Source organism: Neoarius graeffei, chromosome 7 (genome assembly GCF_027579695.1).
Source record: "Neoarius graeffei isolate fNeoGra1 chromosome 7, fNeoGra1.pri, whole genome shotgun sequence".
In the NCBI taxonomy this organism is placed as follows: Eukaryota; Metazoa; Chordata; class Actinopteri; order Siluriformes; family Ariidae; genus Neoarius; species Neoarius graeffei.
In genome coordinates, this window is record NC_083575.1 from 84,821,924 (window position 1) to 84,844,303 (window position 22,380).

Sequence of the window (22,380 nt, forward strand, 5' to 3'; positions counted from 1 at the left end):
AAGTTTACATTAGACCGTATCTGTCTCGTTTTCTTCGCGGATGCACTGTCTGTTTACATTAAAAACGCCTGGAAACGGGAATCCGCCAGGGTCCACGTATTCAATCCAGATCGTGTCTGGTCCGGTGCTGTGTAAACATTGAGAATACGCTGTGCTGAGCTCTAGCTGGCGTCGTCATTGGACAACGTCACTGTGACATCCACCTTCCTGATTCGCTGGCGTTGGTCATGTGACGCGACTGCTGAAAAACGGCGCAGACTTCCGCCTTGTATCACCTTTCATTAAAGAGTATAAAAGTATGAAAATACTGCAAATACTGATGCAAATACTGCCCATTGTGTAGTTATGATTGTCTTTAGGCTTGCCATCCTTCCACTTGCAAGTGGTAAGTGATATGCACTGGGATCACACACACAGCGGCTCAGTCCCGAATCACTGCTCGTGCGCTTCACTCGCGCGCTCTGTGAGCTGCGCAGGGCCGGAGTGCGCACCCTCCAGAGGGCACTCGCTGTTCAGGGCGGAGTGATTTGGAGCGCAGGATGCCTGCGGAGCCGAGCGTATCCGTGTATTGGTGTTGCTGTGTGCACGCTAATCGTTTTAAAAACGTTAATCTGATGATCCGCTGATACGGTCTAATGTAAACCCCACCTAAGTGTCACTTCCTTCTCTGGATGGAGTCTTACCAAACAACGATTGAAGTTCGAGGTCGTCCCCGTCGTCTCCTCAATAGTTCTTCTACATATGGAACACACAGCAGCGCATTTTTCCCCACTGCACGAGAAGTCTGTATAAGCAAAGCGGACAATCCTGGGGGCGTTCTCTCCAGGCATTTTAGCGCCATTAACGTTAGTTTGTTCCTGAACAGGTGACTGTGCATTCTCTTGCACGAAATTAGTATAAAAATTTATGTAGACATAAATATCCTTTGCCAAATTATTATGGCACGTTGCAAAAAATAAAGAAAAAATCCGAGTCCTCGTCTCCAATTTACGAGTTCGAATGCAGTTAATGCACGAGTCCAAGTCGGAGTCATCGGTGCTCAAGTACAAGTCAAGTCACGAGTCCTTAAAATTAGGGCACGAGTCCTGGACTCGAGTACTCCAAGGCTGCTTCAGATCAGGTCTGGAAACCAACAGGGTCATGACGCAACCTTTCAAAATAATCTCTCTCTTGATTTTGGTTTGTTGTCTTGTTGAACCTTTTGGAAATCTTTTTATTTATTTATTTATTTATTTAACTTGGTTCTTCGCCAAAATGTCAAAACATCGCCTTTTTTAAAACAAATTCACAAACCACAGAAAAACTTAACCACACAACAGTTAATGGAAACACGTTTAATTGTATTAATTTGAATCATTTTAAAATAATTTACAATTCAGTCCATAAATAAAGCATATACAAGCTCACGGCATTTTTCCACAGACCACATTTTCACCGTTAAAGGTGGCGGCATTGGCCGTGATGCCAGGTTATGTCAGTATGTTCCTTGCGAGAATGCACTCGTATGAAACAAAAATAGAAAGCACTCGGCGTGACTGAACGCTGGACGGTAAACTTGGTTATTTGATCTCGGGCTCTGATTAATCAGAAGGCCGTAGCCGTGTGAGTGCCGAACACTTCGAGCCGCCTGCTTTGTTGCACTTGGCTGTGAGGGACGTGCTTCCCACTCTGCTCCGCTCCTCCCCGACAACAGCGCGAGTTCCCGAGCGTCTAAATTAGCTCTTGGCAACTCGGCGGCTCTAAATATAGGAGGAACTTTTTAGCTTTCCTGTCATGGTGCTGTCCACAATCGATGTAAACAGCACCTGTTTCCATTGAAGGGCTCCAGCGCTGAGATCCTGGCCTCCGAGAGAAAAGCAGAACTTCGGCTCGGATGTGAGAGAGAGAGAGAGAGAGAGAGAAATACGGAGTGGAAGATATCATGAAATAACAATGAAGAAGTGGACGAGTAGGCCTTGATGTCGGGCTTTAATGCACAACAGAGAGGGGTGTGTATCTGTCTGACTTTTAATCTAGTAGTAGACAAGGACAGTATCTCTCTCTCCTCTCACACACACACACACACATATATGGGTCTGTCTGTCCTTGTGAGGACCTTTCATTGACTTTATTAATAATGCACATAATTAATACTGTACCTACACTTGAATCGAACCCTAGTCTCCGTATCTAAAGGAAACTTTTTGGTTCATTTAGTTTTATTAATTTTTTTTTTCATAAAGTCCTTTTTTTTTTTTTTGTCGAAAAGGTCTTCATGATCTCCAAATGTCCCTACAAGGTCAAAACCGTTATGCCGCTTTTCCACTACAAACGCGGCTGAGTCGGGCTGAGCCGTGCCGTGCTGAGTCGAGCTGAGCGGGGCTATTGGAGTTGCATTTCGACTACAACCGCGCTGAACCGTGCTGGCTGGAAGTGGGTGGACACATTGGGTGGAGTTAGTGAAAGTGGGTGGACGTCACGTGATGTCGTTAAGCAGCACAAACAGTGACATCAGTGATCTTCTAAGCGGTAGTCTCACGACCCGGATAGTAAACAATAAACATGGACATGGAGTCGTTAGTGTTGCTGGTCTTGGTGCTGTGGCTTGTTGTCACCGACAACGCCAACAGATACTGGCAAGAGCGTATAGATGAGGCGAGGCGCATAAGGCTTCAGAAATTCTCGTAATTCGTAATTATTCTTCTTCCGGGTTTGCGGTGTTGACAGATCCCAGCGTGCTCGCGGGGCGTGTGTGGGCATGTGAGGACACTCCTCCTCACCAATCAGTGCACAGGGGAGTGTCTGCTCACGCCCCCAGCCTCACTCAGCTCGCTTTGGCTCGCTTCAGCCCCACTCCAAAACCGTGCGAGTTTTAGGGGCTAAGCAGGGCTGAAGCGAGCTGAGTCGTGCTGTTTTTTGGTAGTCGAAACGCGAGCCGTGTCGGGCTGAAGTGAGCTGAAAAAGGGTAGTGGAAAAGGGCCATTAGATATTGCTGATCCTTATGGGGATCTTTGGTCCCCAATATGGTGTAAAAACGTCTCTCACACACACACAGGACATAAAATAAGATTATTTAACACTAAAAATGAGTGTTAATTTTTTTTTTATAGTTTTACATTAGAGTGGCACGGTGGTGTAGTGATTAGTGCTGTCGCTTCACAGCAAGAAGGTCCTGGGTTCGAGCCCCGTGGCCGGCGAGGGCCTTTCTGTGCGGAGTTTGCATGTTCTCCCCGTGTCCGCGTGGGTTTCCTCCGGGTGCTCCGGTTTCCCCCACAGTCCAAAGACATGCAGGTTAGGTTAACTGGTGACTCTAAATTGACCGTAGGTGTGAATGTGAGTGTGAATGGTTGTCTGTGTCTATGTGTCAGCCCTGTGATGACCTGGCGACTTGTCCAGGGTGTACCCCGCCTTTCGCCCGTAGTCAGCTGGGATAGGCTCCAGCTTGCCTGCGACCCTGTAGAACAGGATAAAGCGGCTAGAGATAATGAGATGAGATGAAGTTTGTGAATCGTATCCTGTCTGACTGATCTGAAGTACGATGTGAGCGTAACGGATATCGCACGTTCTGGAAGATTTTATTCGTATGATCCAGAGCAATGAAGGACTCGTAAATAAACTCGTATAGGGCACAGCGTTAATCAGTCTTGTGAATCAATCAGCTTTGTTTTGCAGACGGTTGGCAGAGCTGCGCACTGAAAACCTTCAGTATGAACAGTCACGTAACCAGTGTTTGTTTCCTAACCCTCAGATCAAAGTGACCTCTTTTGCTTATTTTTTTTTTCAGCGTAATGGAATGTACAGATCTGGATTTAAAAAAAAAAAAAACATTTGTGATATGCTGTGTGCTCTGTCTAAACACATGATATGACCGTGTTATGATGTGGTTTATGGCTCAGCCTGCGCTGTTTCAAAGCACGAATCGTATCGGAGTCGGGATTCGACTGAACAGAAACGCTGACCTCGTCTGGAGCATCGCAACACCATCCAATTAAAAAACAAATATTCTACGAGCCAAAATGTGGAATAAAACTAAATAGATTTTTTTCTGTCAAGTGTTTCATCTTTCTTTCTTTTTCTTTCTTTTTCTTATTTTCCTCCTGTCATCCATCCTTCCTTCCTGCCATCCATCCTGTCATCCATCCTTCCTGCCATCCATCCTTTCCTGCCATCCATCCATCCATCCTTCCTTCCTTCCTTCCTTCCTGCCATCCATACTGCCATCCATCCTGCCATCCATCCTTCTTTCCTTCCTTCCTGCCATCCATCCTTCTTTCCTGCCTTCCTGACGTCCATCCTGCCTTCCTGCCGTCCATCCTGCCTTCCTACCATCCATCCTGTCATCCCTCCTTCCTTCCTGCCATCCATCCTGTCATCCATCCTTCCTTCCTTCCATCCTTTCCTGCCATCCTTCCTTCCTGCCATCCATCCATCCTTCCTGCCTTCCTGCCGTCCATCCTGCCGTCCTGCCGTCCATCCTGCCGTCCTTCCTGCCGTCCATCCTTCCTGCCGTCCATCCTCCTTTCCTTCCTTCCTTCCTCCCGTCCATCCTGCCTTTCTGCTGTCCATCCTGACATCCTTCCTTCCTGCAGTCCATCCTTCTTTCCTGTCATCCATCGTGCCTTCCTGCCTTCCTTCCTTATTTCCTTCCATCCTTCCTTCCTGCCATCCATCTTTCCTTCCTTCCTTCTTTCCTTCCATCCTTCCTTGTGCCAGTTTTGAATGAGAGTCAACTTGATCCTTTTGATATGTTTTCCTGTTTGCTTTGGTTTGATTTCGCTCTGCGTTCAGGCTGAAAGCATCCTAATAAAACTCATTCATTCATAACTACAGAAAGTATACAAGTCATAGACGGTGAGTCAAATGAAAAAGGTCAAAGTGTATCGAAAAATTAGGATTGGATATTTTTTTTGAAGGAATCCATTAAGCACTAAAACACTTCCATTGAACAAAATAGAGATGATGTAGAAAAATGGCACTTTTTGGACTCCTATTTGCGATAAACAATTCAAAATAAAAATAACGTTTTCAACTGACTCACCCTCATCGTCATAAATGATTCATTCAAAACTGTTTGTGGATCACTTTCAGTTTTTATTCATCTCCAGAACGCAGGGTTTTCCTGCAGGGCTACAGCTCTGTCCTTTGGCTCAGTATCTGTTAGAAAGAGCGTGCTCGGTTCACGCCCATGCAGTCGAGTCGATTCAGGGCTGAATCACTTTCTCACTGCAGTTGGACCGTGCATGAGCATGAAACTCACTCAGACGCGTTTGGAAACGGGAGTTTAGTTCTGCACCCGAGCATGATTCCCATATGGGAGGAAAAAAAAAAAAACAAGGGTGAGATTCGAACTGACTAAACACTGCGTATGTAAAAGGATTGCGTGTTTTCCAGCCATCAGAATTCCCCGATACATCTGATAAGGCAAGAAAATCCAGCGATGGACGCTCGACACAAACAGATTTAATATTTAAGGAGATGAAACGCTAAATAAAGCATTTATATAAGGAGTCTCCAGTGTTAGCACTTTAACAGCTGGAGATAGAGCTGGTGCGTGTTTGAATAAAAATCCCTGATGGCGTTAGTCATAGAGATGAAGTTGAGGTAGATTAGAGGGTTTTAGGGTCAAAAAAGTACATGTATGTTCTCAAGCAGTATCTAAAGGGCACAGATAAGTACCTTAGATGGGACTGATCCAGCCACAAGCCACTGTACCCCTAAAGGTACAATAATTTAATTAATACTGGCTGGCTTTTTTTCATGGTATATCAGATATATTCCATTCAGCTAGCATTCCATTACGCCAGCCAATAATAATAATAATATTATTATTATTATTATTATTATACGTTCCTTTCGGGTGTTCGATGCGTCTTTCTCTTTCAAAATTCTCTCAAAATCTATTGTATTTAACAAAGCAAACCTGGCGGCCATATTTGTTTACAAATTGTCCCAGTTGCTCACTTGCTAGCACCGAAGTTTTACGTCTCCGACGTGTGACATGTCATCTTGACAACCGTGCAATATTGTAAACCATATTCAACGCTCATTCTCCATTGGGTAGAGAGACATAATATCTCATCTCATCTCATCTCATCTTCATCCGCTTATCCGGAGCCGGGTCACGGAGGCAGCAGTCTGAGCATGGAAGTCCAAACTTCCCTCTCCCCAGACACCTCGGCCAGCTCCTCGGGAAGAACACTGAGGCCCTGTCCACACGGCAACGGATTCAGGTGAATCTGATAAAATTGTTTATCGTTTCGGCCTGGCGTCCACACGGCACCGGCGTTTTGGGTGCCCCAAAACGAAATCTTTTGAGAACGGGTTCCAGAGTGAAAAAATCTGGCAACGGCGCCGTTGCAAAGTCGTCTGGATGAGTAGAACGGATTTGTTTACGATGACGTCACAACCACATGACTGTCAGTGCTTCACGCCGGGTAGAAGTGTAACGAACTCGATGCGAGTTGTCAATAAATCCTATAACTTGGTTCATGAAACGTGCTTACAAAATATTTTCACTGTGAATATTTATTGTGTAATGGTGCAAAGTGAGAGAGAGAGTGAGAGAATAGCCCTTAGGGCAGAGTCTTTAGTCCAAACACTGCGGAAGCAGTACCAAACCGCGCACCACCCGTGCGCTTTCCAAAAACAAAACAATCCCGCCAGCAAACATAGGAAAAAAAAAAAGGAGCGATCTCACCTCTTCAGATGTTGGTTTAAGTCCGACAATACATTCCTCAAAAAGGGCGTAGAAGAACAAAGTAATCCATCAACGTGTAGCATTCAATTTATTCTGGACCATTAAAGAATTCTGGAGGATATCAGAATGTTGGCGTACCAGCTTCCATCTACCCCCGTTCATTCCTCTTTCCGCGTCTTTCGTTTTATGCTACTGATTAATAATCAAAACTTTGTGGCTCATGCTACAGAAGAAGGGTTTTATGCGCATGTGTCTACTTCTTCTATTGTTCTGGTGTCTCCGATGGGACCGTCTTACAGCGCACGTAGTGGTGTGGCATGTGTATTGCATCGTTTTCAGCAAGCGTTGCGTTGCCATATGAACCTGAAATTTTACTGATTCGTTGCCCATGTGGACGCAATATTTAAAAAAAAAAAATCTCGTTGCCGTTGTCGTGTGGATGTAGCCTGAGGCGTTCCCAGGCCAGCCGAGAGACATAGTCCCTCCAGCGTGTCCTGGGGCATGCCTGGAACACCTCCCCAGGGAGGCGTCCAGGAGGCATCCGAAAGAGATGCCCGAGCCACCTCAGCTGATTCCTCTCGATGTGGAGGAGCAGCGTCTCTACTCCGAGCTCCTCCTGAGTGATTATGCTTCTCACCCTATCTCTAAGGGAGCGCCCAGCCACTCTGCGAAGGAAACTCATTTCGGCCGCTTGTATCCGCGATCTTGTTCTTTCGGTCATTACCCAAAGCTCATGACCATAGTTGAGAGTCGGAACGTACTGTAGATCGACCTGTAAATCGAGAGCTTCGCCTTTTGGCTCAGCTCCTTCTTCACCATGTAGGATAAACGATGTGCTAACAATATTAGATGCCGTTGAACCAAATGACTGAAACAAGCTAGAAGGGAATCGAACACGTTTTTATTCCATCGAAAAAGTGTCCTGTATGAAATAATAATGTACTTTATTTCCTGAGCATGTGTTAGTACGCAAAAAGCAGTGTGTAGGGTGTTCAGAATACTCATCTTATCTCATTATCTCTAGCCGCTTTATCCTTCTACAGGGTCGCAGGCAAGCTGGAGCCTATCCCAGCTGACTACGGGCGAAAGGCGGGGTACACCCTGGACAAGTCGCCAGGTCATCACAGGGCCGACACATAGACACAGACAACCATTCACACTCACATTCACACCTACGCTCAATTTAGAGTCACCAGTTAACCTAACCTGCATGTCTTTGGACTGTGGGGGAAACCGGAGCACCCGGAGGAAACCCACGCGGACACGGGGAGAACATGCAAACTCCGCACAGAAAGGCCCTCGCCGGCCACGGGGCTCGAACCCGGACCTTCTTGCTGTGAGGCGACAGCGCTAACCACTACACCACCGTGCCGCCCTTGGGAATACTCAATAGGCATTTAAATGATACCTTTGTGGAAAAAAATGATAAAGATGGCGACTTGAAAGACAACGTCCAGGAGAGAAAAAATTTTTTAACAAGGAGCTCGGCAATGAAAATGATGGCTGGACAGTCCATGGTCTGTAGATATGGTGACGCTTGCTATGTACGAGTCTCAGCACCTCCCGAACCAAGCGGTGAAACTCTGTCGGCTGTATGTCAACATTTCTTTTGTGAATGAATAAACACCAGCGAATCATCATGCGATTATTAGCTCATCTGTCCGTAAGGCCGATGAGCTGTTGCCATGGCGTCTGTCATCCATCGTCTGTCCATCGTCCACAATTCAGTTAAATCGTATCTCCTCCGTCAGTTCTCCACGGATTTCTGTTCCGATTGTTTTGTCTGACAGAACTCATCACTCCGCACAAAACTCGGTCAGCATTTTGTCAATTTTTTTGCTAACAAGTTAGCAATTAGGCCAAATGAACAAATTTTCCAGGCCTCTCACTAGAATTTTATTATCTCCTCGCTCGTTTCTCATCCGATTTCAGTTCCGATCGATGTTTTTGGGTCAGTCTTCCCTCGGGGAACAAAACTTGGTCATTTTTGTTGTTGTTGTTGTTTTTCCTGCTGTAAACAATTTGTTTACAACTTTATTTTCAGTTAAGTCATGTCTCCTCCCTTCCTCAGGTCTCAATGGATTTCAGTTCTGATTTTGTTTGAAAGAACTCGAACTTCTGCACAAAACTTGGTCGTTGTATTGTCAAATTTTTGCTGACCAACTGCTAATTAGGTCACCTTAACGAGTTATCGGACTTCTCATTAGAAGTGTCTCTCTTCTTTCAGTTCTCACCCGATTTCAGTTCTGATCGATGTTTTGGGTCGATCTTCCCTCGGGGAACAAAACTTGATCTTTTTTTTTATTATTGTTGTAAACAATTTGTTTACAACTTTATTTTCAGTTAAATCGTATCTCCTTCCTCAGGTCTTAATGGATTTCAGTTCTGATTGCTTTGTTTGAAAGAACTTGACCTTCTGGACAAAACTTGGTCGTTGTATTGTCACTTTTTTTTTTGCTAATGAGTTACTAATTAGGCCAAATGAGTGAAATTTCCAGGCCTCTCACGAGAATTGTATTATCTCCTCTCTCGTTTCTCATCCGATTCCAGTTCTGATCGATGTTTTTGGGTTGAGCTTCCCTTGAGGAACAAAACTTGGTCGTTTTGTTTTTTGTTGCTTTTCCTGTTGTAAACAATTTGTTTACAACTTTGTTTATTTTTAATTAAATCGTATCTCCTTGCTCAGGTCTCAATGGATTTCAGTTCCGATTGTTTTGTTTGAAAGAACTCGAACTTCTGCACAAAACTTGGTCGTTGTATTGTCAAATTTTTGCTGACGAACTGCTAATTAGGTCGCCTTAACGAGTTATCGGACTTCTCATTAGAAGTGTCTCTCTTCTTTCAGTTCTCACCCGATTTCAGTTCTGATCGATGTTTTGGGTCGCTCTTCCCTCGGGGAACAAAACTTGATCTTTTTTTTTATTATTGTTGTAAACAATTTGTTTACAACTTTATTTTCAGTTAAATCGTATCTCCTTCCTCAGGTCTTAATGGATTTCAGTTCTGATTGTTTTGTTTGAAAGAACTTGACCTTCTGGACAAAACTTGGTCGTTGTATTGTCACTTTTTTTTTGCTAACGAGTTACTAATTAGGCCAGATGAACGAATTTTCCAGGCCTCTCACGAGAATTGTATTATCTCCTCTCTCGTTTCTCATCCGATTCCAGTTCTGATGGATGTTTTTGGGTCGATCTTCCCATGAGGAACAAAACTTGGTCGTTTTGTTTTTTGTTAATTTTCTTGTTGTAAACAATTTGCTTCCACCTTTTTGTTTATTTTCAGTTAAATCACGTCTCCTCCCTCCGTCAGGTCTCAATGGATTTCAGTTCGGATTGTTTTGTTTGAAAGAACTCGACCTTCTGCACAAACCGTGGTCATTGTTTTGTCAATTTTTTTTGCAAATAAATTGTTAATTAGGTCAACTTAAGACATTTTCTTCTGACTAGAATTGTATCTCCTCTCTCATTTATCAAACAGAACATTTCAGTTTGTTTTGGTCATCGTGGTTGTTTTTCATAGCAGGCCAGATGAGTTGCTACGTCCTTGACGTTCTGGTTTTTGTGGCGTGCTCACATAATCATGTCTCGATTAATTTTTGCATTAAATTCGTGAACGTTTATTCACGTCACGCCGTCCGAGACTTTTTTTTTTCTCAGCTAATCCTCTTCCTTCCTCTCCATGAATAACCATTGAATGTGTCAGCTTTCGGTCAGAGTAATTTCAAAAGAAGCGTGAACTGGTGTTTTCTCTGCCGTCTCTCCCTCTCTGTAATCATTCTCCTGCTGCTGAATTGCTGTCTTGGGATCTCACTGAATGGCCACTTTCATCCTCGTCCAAACAGCATTTCCTCTCACGATGTCAAGGGCACAAGCTCTTCAATGTGTTCGAGGCAATGTGTTGTCTTTCTGTAGGCCTTGTGGGGATGCTGCGGGGGGGGGGGACTGCTGAAAAATAAATTTGGCATCTTTGACAGATAGCTGTGTAACTCTATAGACGAAGCCAGCGGTGACTCAGGAGGATATTCAAAGCCACTCGGCATCGCTGACGGATATGCGAGAGCGCTGCGTGAACGCTCAGCTGTACCGGAAACCATTTTGAAAATGCGCCGTTGACTGGAAATACTGTAAAGCTGTGCGTTGTGACTCGGATTCCCAGAAGCGGTGATGTGTAAGGGAGTGATGTCACAGAATAAGGTCAAGGCTGTGCAGCTGGTTGCTTCTTCTCTTGCTCTTGTTGTAGGGCTCCTGTGGGAGAATCACACACAGGAGTGTTCTAACGAATGCATCTCTTTCTTTCTCTCTGCAGGTCAGCTGGAAATCCAGGTCCGTCATTGGCACCGTTTTGCGCGAGGCCGTTCTGACCAAGAATCCACGCTTGGTGCGACCTTTGGTGTGTTTGTCCCAGCAGGATGAACGTCACGTCACTGTTTTCCTTCACCAGCCCAGCGGTGAAGCGCCTCCTGGGCTGGAAGCAGGGTGACGAGGAGGAGAAATGGGCCGAGAAGGCTGTGGACGCACTGGTGAAGAAGCTGAAGAAGAAAAAGGGCGCCATGGAGGAGCTGGAACGTGCGCTCAGCTGCCCCGGCCAACCCAGCAGCTGCGTGACCATCCCGCGCTCGCTGGACGGACGACTGCAGGTGTCGCATCGGAAAGGGTTGCCTCATGTCATCTACTGCCGCGTGTGGCGCTGGCCTGACCTGCAGTCACACCATGAGCTCAAAGCCCTCGAATGCTGCCAGTTTCCCTTCGGATCCAAGCAGAAGGACGTGTGCATCAACCCCTACCACTACAAAAGGGTGGACAGTCCAGGTGAGCATGAGATACCTGTCATCACATGTATGACACTTAGGCCCCGGTCCCACAACACCGATAACTCTAATTCCAACTCTGACTTCATCTATACCTGAATTTAGTTCCAGTCTGGAGCAGAAACACCACAACTATAATCCCGCTTGGTCCTGACACTCAGGGAAATAAATTGGACAGCTTAGGAATAGTCCTGGAAGTTTTTTCCAAGTAGTAGCACATTATTCCGGGTCATATGGTACAGCTTGGAGTCCAAAACAACCCATGTACACACTCCGGTGGTTGATAAACTACGGCTAGGTCACAGACTACGGAAATATAATAAAAAGAAAAGGATACAAAATACGGACTGGTTACGGGTTTTAATAATAATCACGGATGCTAATAATTACAGATTGATCGCGGACGTTTCAGTATATTACAGGTCGGTTACCGATTTCATCCGGAAAAAATGAAGAAGTCGAAAACAATTAAACATGTGGACTGCTGGAGTTATCTTACCTGCATTTATATGTGTACTTTCTTACTTTACAATCGATGTTTCATGGAAAATCACATATCCGTGAATAAAAGATCTGTCTTTCTGTATTCTATTTTTTTTATTTTCCGTGAATCCGTATTCCGTGACCTCATGATGCAACAAGGATGTACGAAGATGTGCAGGAAATATAGGACGTGCTCGGAGAACGTCACACGGAAATAATAACAGTTACCTGACTGGTCAGATGTTTTATCGGATCAGGTTTTTCCAGGTCTGGAAAAATGGTTCCAGAAGCAAATCTCAGCGATACGGATAAACCCAGGTCTGGGCTATAGGTATCGTTATGGGTCTGGTGTGAGCGTCAGCTACATAAACTGCAGGGGAATTATTTATTTGTAGTTATAGTTATTAGTATTGTGGGACCGGGCCTTTATGTAACATATGATTTATCTCGTTAAGAATGGAGTAAAGTCTATGATAGTCCTGTCAGGAGATCAGAAACGTACAGACTACGCCTGCTCCAGAAAAATCTGCCGACTTCTGAGCCTGAACAGTATGCTAAGACAAATTTGCGTGATCCGACTGGGGAAAGTTAAATTAAGCAGGTGTTTGTCTGAATATGCATGACTTTGTGTGTAAATAGATCCAGAACATAACAAGCGTTTGGCCTTTATTTTATCATTAATACTACAAGACCGAAACGAGCTGCAGTGATAATCTGGGAGGTTTTAGCGACTGTGTGTGTGTGTGTGTGTGTGTGTGTGTGTGTGTGTGTGTGTGTGTGTGTGTGTTGTCTGACAAAGCAAAACCTGTCCTTCACTCCTGCTCAGAGGGAAAGAGGCAGCTTGAAACACAGCCTCCGTTTTTGTTGGCTTAGCAGAAGAAGAGGGTCAGCTGACAAGACAGAAACAGCTGTCCAGTGTGTGTGTGTGTGTGTGTGTGTGTTGTGAGGAGAGCGGGAGCAGGAAGTTCCATTCAGAAGGAGAATGAGGGCTTTGTTTTATCGAGTGTGTGTGTGTGTGTGTGTGTTGAGCGCGTGTGCAGAAAACATGTGGCCGCGCAAAGGAAAAGTGCAACAGGAAGTCCTGTCGACGTCTCGCACAATAGCAGGAAGGAATGGAGGCCTGCCGAACACACACTCCGCTCTCCTCCTTTCATCATAGCAGGACACCATGAGCTGAGATTTTTATTTTTATATATATATATATATATATATATACACGTGTGTATATGTATGTACAGTGGTGCTTGAAAGTTTGTGAACCCTTTAGAATTTTCTATATTTCTGCATAAATCTGACCTAAAACATCATCAGATTTTCACACAAGTCCTAAAAGTAGATAAAGAGAACCCAGTTAAACAAATGAGACAAAAATATTATACTTGGTCATTTATTTATTGAGGAAAATGATCCAATATTATATATCTGTGAGTGGCAAAAGTATGTGAACCTTTGCTTTCAGTATCTGGTGTGACCCCCTTGTGCAGCAATAACTGCAACTAAACGTTTGCGGTAACTGTTGATCAGTCCTGCACACCGGCTTGGAAGGAATTTTAGCCCATTCCTCCGTACAGAACAGCTTCAACTCTGGGATGTTGGTGGGTTTCCTCACATGAACTGCTCGCTTCAGGTCCTTCCACAACATTTCCATTGGATTAAGGTCAGGACTTTGACTTGGCCATTCCAAAACATTAACTTTATTCTTCTTTAACCATTCTTTGGTAGAACGACTCGTGTGCTTAAGGTCGTTGTCTTGCTGTATGACCCACCTTCTCTTGAGAGTCAGTTCATGGACAGATGTCCTGACATTTTCCTTTAGAATTCACTGGTATAATTCAGAATTCATTGTTCCATCAATGATGGCAAGCCATCCTGGCCCAGATGCAGCAAAACAGGCCCAAACCATGATACTACCACCACCATGTTTCACAGGTGGGATAAGGTTCTTATGCTGGAATGCAGTGTTTTCCTTTCTCCAAACATAACGCTTCTCATTTCAACCAAAAAGTTCTATTTTGGTCTCATCCGTCCACAAAACATTTTTCCAATAGCCTTCTGGCTTGTCCACATGATCTTTAGCAAACTGCAGACGAGCAGCAATGTTCTTTTGGGAGAGCAGTGGCTTTCTCCTTGCAACCTTGCCATGCACACCATTGTTGTTCAGTGTTCTCCTGATGGTGGACTCATGAACATTAGCCAATGTGAAAGAGGCCTTCAGTTGCTTAGAAGTTACCCTGGGGTCCTTTGTGACCTCGCGGACTATTACACGCCTTTCTCTTGAAGTGATCTTTGTTGGTCGACCACTCCTGGGGAGGGTAACAATGGTCTTGAATTTCCTCCATTTGTACACAATCTGTCTGACTGTGGATTGGTGGAGTCCAAACTCTTTAGAGATGGTTTTGTAACCTTTTCCATCCTGATTAGCATCAACAACGCTTTTTCTGAGGTCCTCAGAAATCTCCTTTGTTTGTGCCATGATACACTTCCACAAACATGTGTTGTGAAGATCAGACTTTGATAGATCCCTGTTCTTTAAATAAAACAGGGTGCCCACTCACACCTGATTGTCATCCCATTGTTTGAAAACACCTGACTCTAATTTCACCTTCAAATTAACTGCTAATCCTAGAGGTTCACATGCTTTTGCCACTCACAGATATGTAATATTGGATCATTTTCCTCAATAAATAAATGACCAAGTATAATATTTTTGTCTCATTTGTTTAACTGGGTTCTCTTTATCTACTTTTAGGACTTGTGTGAAAATCTGATGATGTTTTAGGTCATATTTATGCAGAAATATAGAAAATTCTAAAGGGTTCACAAACTTTCAAGCACCACTGTGTGTGTGTGTGTGTGTGTGTGTGTGTGTGTGTGTGTGTGTGTGTGTGTGTGTGTGTATATGCACACACACATTACACACAAACTTCATATCTTTGCATGACTGTGTAATGTTCTTTTATATTACACAGACACACCCACAAAAAAAAAAAAAAACCCGCAAGTTACTGAAAAGAATTTTAATTTTGAACCGGTTCGCCATTTTGACAACGCGCGTCCAGTCAGCGGGAAAACACTGGAAGTGACTTCATCAGAGTGAAATATCAGGAATTATTATACATCCAGGACACTTTTTCAACGGAATAAAAACGTGTTCTATTCCCTTCTAGCAGGTTTCATTCATTTGGTTTGATAGCATTCGATATTGTTAGCATATCGCTTATCCTACGTGTATTATGTCACTCTATCCAATGAAGAATGAGTGTTGAATATGGTTTACAATATTGCACTGTTGTCAAGACAACATGACATCACACATCGGAGATGTAAAACTTCAGCGCTAGCGAGTGAGCGACTGGGACAATTTGTAAACAAACATGGCCGCCAGGTTTGATTGGTTAAATACAGAAGATTTTGAGAGTATTTTGAAAGAGAAAGACGCATCGAACACCTGAAAGGAATGTGTATGTATTATTAATAATAAGAATATTGGCTGGCTTTCTTTCATGGTATAGAGCAATTCCAGCGTTATGGACGTGACACTTGAACTCAAAATGGCAACAAATGACCCAGTGCATGTTTTGTCTCCCAGTATTTAAACAGGTGTTGCATATTTTAAGGCTGTACCATACTGGAGAAGTGATAGAACAAGAACAATTCCCATAGTACATCTAGGGCATGCCAGGAAATGCCAATAAAAGATGCGTTATGGATGTGACAGAAAAAGTATCACTTTTCTTGGGTGACTGTACATTTTTATCAAACTCTGTGAAATTGTAAACCTAATGTCGAAATGGAGATATCCATTTGATAGAGGGGTCCAAGGTGAATATTAAAAAATCTTTGTTTAAAATATTTTGTATTTCATGCAGAGTTTCGGAAGGAAAAGTCAGCGTTATGGATGTGACGAAATTCCGTTATGGATGTGACGCGTCTGAAATAGACATGGCATATGTTTAGAAAATCAGCAATTTAACCACCATAACCCTTTGAAAAACTCTCTAAATATCAGCTAAAACTATCAAAGTTCTTAAATAATATTTAGGATGGCTATTGTTTTGCTGTTTTGTGGATTTTAGCATACATTTCTGTGGCTTGTGGCAATAATATAGAATTGTACATGATCAAAGTTGATTTTAGCTTGGGTTTTACATTATAAGAAAGAAAGACTGACGGTGACATATTAGGTTGGTTACAAATTGGTTCAACTTATTCACATCTGTAAAATACAGGCCTAGGTGAGATCTCTGGGAGTGGTTTTGATGTATTACATGCTGCTTTATTTTTGCATGGTGAGGTTGACATTTACATGGAATTGCCCTATATCAGATATATTCCATTCAGCTACTCGTCTTCGACTTGTTCAGTATCGTGCTGGCTTCCAATAGATGACTCGCAACCATGTGATCAAAATATGCTACGTCATGAGCATCCGCCATGACGGTGGATATACAAAGCAACTCGGATGGCAGCCGCTGAAAGCGTGTCTGTAAACAATGCTGAATTTTCTCAGTATTACCACGATTTGAACGACCGAGCGAAGATTCGATACAAAGAGAAGATAGATATGTGTGGTTTTGACCCATATTATTGTAAAAAGTCAGACTTTTCTGAAGACACTTCTACCGACCATCGAGTCCCCAGACAGACATCGCGCTCTCTGGTTCGGCTGCCGCAGAATCAAGTCCGACCTTGGACGAAACAGAGCCCATGTTCTGAGCGGGTGCCAGTCTGGATTGTTTCTATCGTATAATTTTGCTGGCGCTCCTCAAAGCGAAATGCTAATACACGTGTTAAAATTAAACCAACGACCGAGTGAACCACGACAAGAAAGAACGCCCATTTTATAGCAAAATTCTAGCAACGTGAAATAAAATTCTTCGCTGATATTATCGAGAAAGCTTTTGAACCTCATCTGAGATAAAATGATGACTGACTGCAAACACGAGCCGTTTTGGTTTTCGCCTCTGTTAGATCAGCCCTGCCGATGTTGTTCAGCCGTGCTCGTCTCCTCTCCGTACCAAGCCTCAGAGTTTCCTCGTCCTCTTTCCGAATCACGGACGGAATTCTAAAAAATTGGAATGTGCCACGGTCACGAGTACTGTTGTGACCACAACCATATACAGCACAAAAATATTGCAGAGCTAAAAGAACGCTTAAAGCAGTGGAAAAACAAAGAGAATCGCGCACGCGGGACTGTTTTGTATGGAACGTCGTTTGACCCCGCATTTGTACTGTATATCCACCAACATGGCCGACATCCAGGTTTCTAGTTTGCTTTGACGTCACTTACAAGTCAAGGATATTATTTAAATACGTCACTCAGATCCGTGATGTATTTCAGATGAGAAATGAGTTTTTCAACACGAGAAGATAAACTTCACATCCTCAAGCCAACGTGATTGTGATTTTCTTTTTATTATATCGACAAATAAAACGTCCCCAAATTTATCAAAACAATTCACGAGTTTATGTCACGGTTTTGGTTCTCCATGTCCCGGATGGAGCTCATATGAAAAATACAAGTGGCGTATTATTTACAGGATTGAGTTGAAGATAAATTTTCAAGACAATAGACCCCTTTCACTGACGTCACCCGAAACCGGAAGTAAACAGACCCTGCGCCATTTTGGAAGACCAACAAACTCGTGATCAGGGGATAATAACGGCAGCGGTATGTGAACCCATGAGAATAAAGTGGAGTGGCAAACGACTTAAACAAACAAATCTGAGCTGTTTTATTTATGATTTATTGGCCCAACAGTAGACTTGAAAGAAACCTGTGTGAGACTTGGCAAAAAACTGTGGATATAATGGATAAGTCTGTGCATGATCTGCGGACACTTTGAAGTAAGCAAACGCAAGAAATTCAGATTTAAAACATGCTAAAGTGGCCCCAAGTTGATAACTGTATGAGGAGCAAGCCTCCCAGACTTCTACAATTTAATAATAATAATAATAATAATAATAATTTAGGATGATTAGGGGCTTGCTCGCTGCTGCCAGGTTGGTTGTTGAGTAGCCCGACTGTTTTTTTCTTGCGTGTGGTATCATTGTTGACGCGAGGTTGTTTTTTGAACATGCCAATGTGGACACGATTTCCCCTGATGAGTTATGACTTCAGACGCGATGCGTGTGTGGAGGTGTGGAGTCCGCGTGATATGTGCGCAAGATAGGCTTCTCATGTGTTTGGAGATCCGCGCTCCGAGACAAGCACAAGCACCCCCCCCCAAGGGGAAAAAAAGGGACCCCCCGAAAATATCGGCATAGTTCGAACACTGAGTGTAGGCACTGGGTGTAAACAACAAATAGTTTACAATGTCTGGGTAGCAAACAGATGGCAGAATTGGTGTCAGGTCCTCCTTATGTTTCCATTCTCCCTTGCCGCGAGTCTTATCATATGGGTCAAACCCATCAATCACAGCCAGTTTCTCCACATACCGTGCCCTTTCTGCAGCTGGTAATGTACTCACATAACCAGAATTATCATCCATCGTGTCACTTTACTCTCGCTCGTACTTTGTTTTATATTGTGAGTGCATGTACTTGGTCTTCCAATATGGCGCCTAACAAAATCTCGCGGCGCGGTGACGTCATGTGAAAGGGGTCTATATGATGCTTATGAGAAAGTTTCTCATGATTGTGCTTTAGTAGGGTCTCAGAATGATCAGAAAGGTTCTCTGCTGCGGTATGAAGTTGACGTCGTATTAGATAACAGCCACAAGAAGTGTTGTGTGTATGATTCGGATAGTTTTTAGACACTTGCTCATCTGCTTTAATGTACATCATGGGAGATTTTTCTTTTTGAGATCCAAACTCATCGGCTGCTCACACACACGAAGAAAAAAAAAACACAACACACCTAACTTTGCTACCTCACAGTTCCAGAGTCTTGGGTTACTGTTATACTGGTTTACCTCTGTCTATCCGTCCGTCCATATCTCCGTATTTCTGTCTGTCTGAAACACCTTTTTTCCTCAGGAACCACAAATCATAGCCACTTGGTCCTTGGTACCGAGCTTCAGCTTGAGGTTCTATACCATGTATACCATTTTCAGGTCTGTCGTACATCGACTTCCTGTTTACCGAGTGAATGTATTTAAGAAACATAAAGCGTGGATTTACAAAATTTTCGTAACACTTTTCTCAGCAACTACAAATCAGAACTGCTTGATATTTGGTACCGAGCTTCAGCTTGGGGTTCCATACCGTGTATACCGTTTTCAGGTCTGTCGTACATCGACTTCCTGTTTACCGACTGAATGTACACTACCGTTCAAAAGTTTGGGGTCACTTTGAAACGTCCTTATTTTTGAAAGAAAAGCACTGTTCTTTTCAATGAAGATCACTTTAAACTAATCAGAAATCCACTCTATACATTGCTAATGTGGTAAATGACTATTCTAGCTGCAAATGTCTGGTTTTTGGTGCAATATCTCCATAGGTGTATAGAGGCCCATTTCCAGCAACTCTCACTCCAGTGTTCTAATGGTACAATGTGTTTGCTCATTGCCTCAGAAGGCTAATGGAGGATTAGAAAACCCTTGTACAATCATGTTAGCACAGCTGAAAACAGTTGAGCTCTTTAGAGAAGCTATAAAACTGACCTTCCTTTGAGCAGATTGAGTTTCCGGAGCATCACATTTGTGGGGTCGATTAAATGCTCAAAATGGCCAGAAAAATGTCTCGACTATATTTTCTATTCATTTTACAACTTATGGTGGTAAATAAAAGTGTGACTTTTCATGGAAAACACAAAATTGTCTGGGTGACCCCAAACTTTTGAACGGTAGTGTATTTATGAAACATATAGTGTGGATTTTGACGCTATTTCAAGAAGCAAAATGCGATTTCAAAATGAGTTTACCAGGATGCTATGTGAAATCCCTGGGGAGAGACACTGCTCTTTACTTACTCGTTTCAGGGTTCATTATTTGTTGAAGTCCAGATTCATAATAAGTGTCCTATTCCTTCGATTGCTTGCATTCTGATATAAGTGAGAGCGGGGGGATACGTAAGTGAGCAGTAGCTCACAGTTGATCTTGTCTTGTTCTCCTCGTGTCATTATGGGCTTCCTCATGCTGGAAGGTCAGAAAGGCTACACTATGGCCAAGTTTACATTAGACCGTATCTGTCTCGTTTTCTTCGCGGATGCACTGTCCGTTTACATTAAAACGCCTGGAAACGCCGGGAAACGGGAATCCGCCAGGGTCCATGTATTCAATCCAGATCGTGTCTGGTCCGGTGCTGTGTAAGCATTGAGAATACGCGGATACGCTGTGCTGAGCTCTAGCTGGCGTCGTCATTGGACAACGTCACTGTGACATCCACCTTCCTGATTCGCTGGCGTTGGTCATGTGACGCGACTGCTGAAAAACGGCGCGGACTTCCGCCTTGTATCACCTTTCATTAAAGAGTATAAAAGTATGAAAATACTGCAAATACTGATGCAAATACTGCCCATTGTGTAGTTATGATTGTCTTTAGGCTTGCCATCCTTCCACTTGCAAGTGGTAAGTGATATGCGCTGGGATCACACACACAGCGGCTCAGTCCCGAATCACTGCTCGTGTGCTATACTTGCGCGCTCTGTGAGCTGCGCAGGGCCGGAGTGCGCACCCTCCAGAGGGCACTCGCTGTTCAGGGCGGAGTGATTTGGAGCGCAGGATGCCTGCGGAGCCGAGCGTATCCGTGTATTGGCGTTGCTGTGTGCACGCGACTCGTGTATTGGTGTTGCTGTGTGCACACTAATCGTTTTAAAAACGTTAATCTGATGATCCGCTGATACGGTCTAATGTAAACCCCACCTAACTTGCTCCAAGGTGTGAACGAGTGTGTAAATGGTGCCATGTGATGGACTCGACTCGACTCGCATTCCTGCCTCGTGTTCAATGTTCCACGAGTTATGCACAATATAATGTGGTATCACGTTCACTGTATAGTATGCCATCATATTGTTGTATCTTAATATTTCATCTCTTTCTTCGGATTGATGTGTATCTCCTGCATCATGTCGTACAGTTCTGCCGCCGGTTCTAGTGCCTCGGAACAGCGAGTTCAATGCCAAGCTGTCCATGCTCCCACGCTTCCGCAACCCGCTGCACCAAACGGAGCCACACATGCCCCACAACATTAAGTACCCGGAATCCTTCACTCAGCAGCCGGGGAACAGCTTACCGTTCGGCCCCAGCTCGCCCTCCAACAGCTACCCTGGCTCACCCAACAGCGGCACGGCAAGCAGCGCAACCTTCCCAAACTCCCCAGGCAGCTCTGAGCCCAGCAGCCCCTTCCAGATGCCAGGTGAGACTGATGATCAGGATGTAGAAATAACAGCAGCTCTGACTGTAGATGCAAAGCAGATCACAGGTTTATATTCATTACTGTTACTTAAACATTTATGGAAGGCATCTCCAGTGTCGGCGCTTTGTAAGCTGTAACCTTACGTTTGGCAAATCGCTGCGGTATTAGAGGAATAAAACACTTCGAGATGTTCTAGGATGTCAACAGGTTGATGTGATGCAGCGCAGCATGAAGCGGAGTTACAGTTACCAGTCCAGAGTTGATCGTTTTTCAATAACAGCATGTCCTGTGACTAAAACTGACTTATGATCATATAGATTGTGGATTAAAGTTTGTGTGTTGGCTCACAGAAACTCCACCTCCTGCATATATGCCCCCCGAGGAGCCGATGACGCAGGACTGCCCTCAGCCAATGGACACCAACCTGCTGGCCCCCAACCTGCCGGCCCCCAACCTGCCTGTAGATATCAACAACCGGACAGGTACACACACACACACACACTGTACTTTTTCCCCCTCCATCACATCCACTTTATCCTTTCCGGAAGATTCTGTATTCCCCAGTCCCCTGGTTCTACTTCTACCAAATGAATCATTTTTGAGTCATGCTCCCAGTTTTGTCTTTGCCTCATACGCTTGTATGGTTTTACATTCTATCCACATTCACTGGATATGAGCAATTGCGCATTCTGATTGGCTACTCTACTACTAGGATATCAGCTCATACACTATGAATAGAGAAAAATAAAATGGCGGCGCATGTTGCTGAAGCAACCGAGAAAAAAATAAAACCTCTACTCGAAAACAAAACCCTAAAAAATGTGACCCCTCACCGAATCCAGGGACACATGTCGGCCGAAACGAATTCGAGATAATCGCAAAAGAAGCATTTTTTTTTTTTGAAATTTGTGATTTTTGTTTTTTTCCATCATGTGCAAGTTGAGATCTTGAAGAATGCAATCAGTATTTCAGATAATAGATTGTTTTGTTGGAAAAGCATACATTTTTTGTTGCAAATTGTCTCGTTTTTGTCAGGACTGTAGCCTGCTGGGGCGTGTGGGTAAATTACCATATGGGCCATTCACATGATGATTTAAGTCATTTGTTTTTTTTTTCG

The 22,380-nt window shown here is 43.8% G+C and overlaps 1 protein-coding gene across 2 annotated transcripts in view; it reads left to right on the forward strand.

Moving 5' to 3' along the window:
- The window catches only part of smad1 (SMAD family member 1), a 106,690-nt gene that overhangs the window by 42,540 nt on the left and 41,770 nt on the right, over positions 1–22,380 (forward strand). For both annotated transcript variants that reach the window (XM_060926537.1, XM_060926536.1), the window contains exons 2-4: positions 10,982–11,484; positions 20,985–21,263; positions 21,614–21,745. In XM_060926537.1, coding sequence (XP_060782520.1) covers positions 11,085–11,484; positions 20,985–21,263; positions 21,614–21,745 — 811 coding nt within the window. In that variant the 5' untranslated portion in view covers positions 10,982–11,084. The remainder of the gene's footprint in view (positions 1–10,981; positions 11,485–20,984; positions 21,264–21,613; positions 21,746–22,380) is intronic.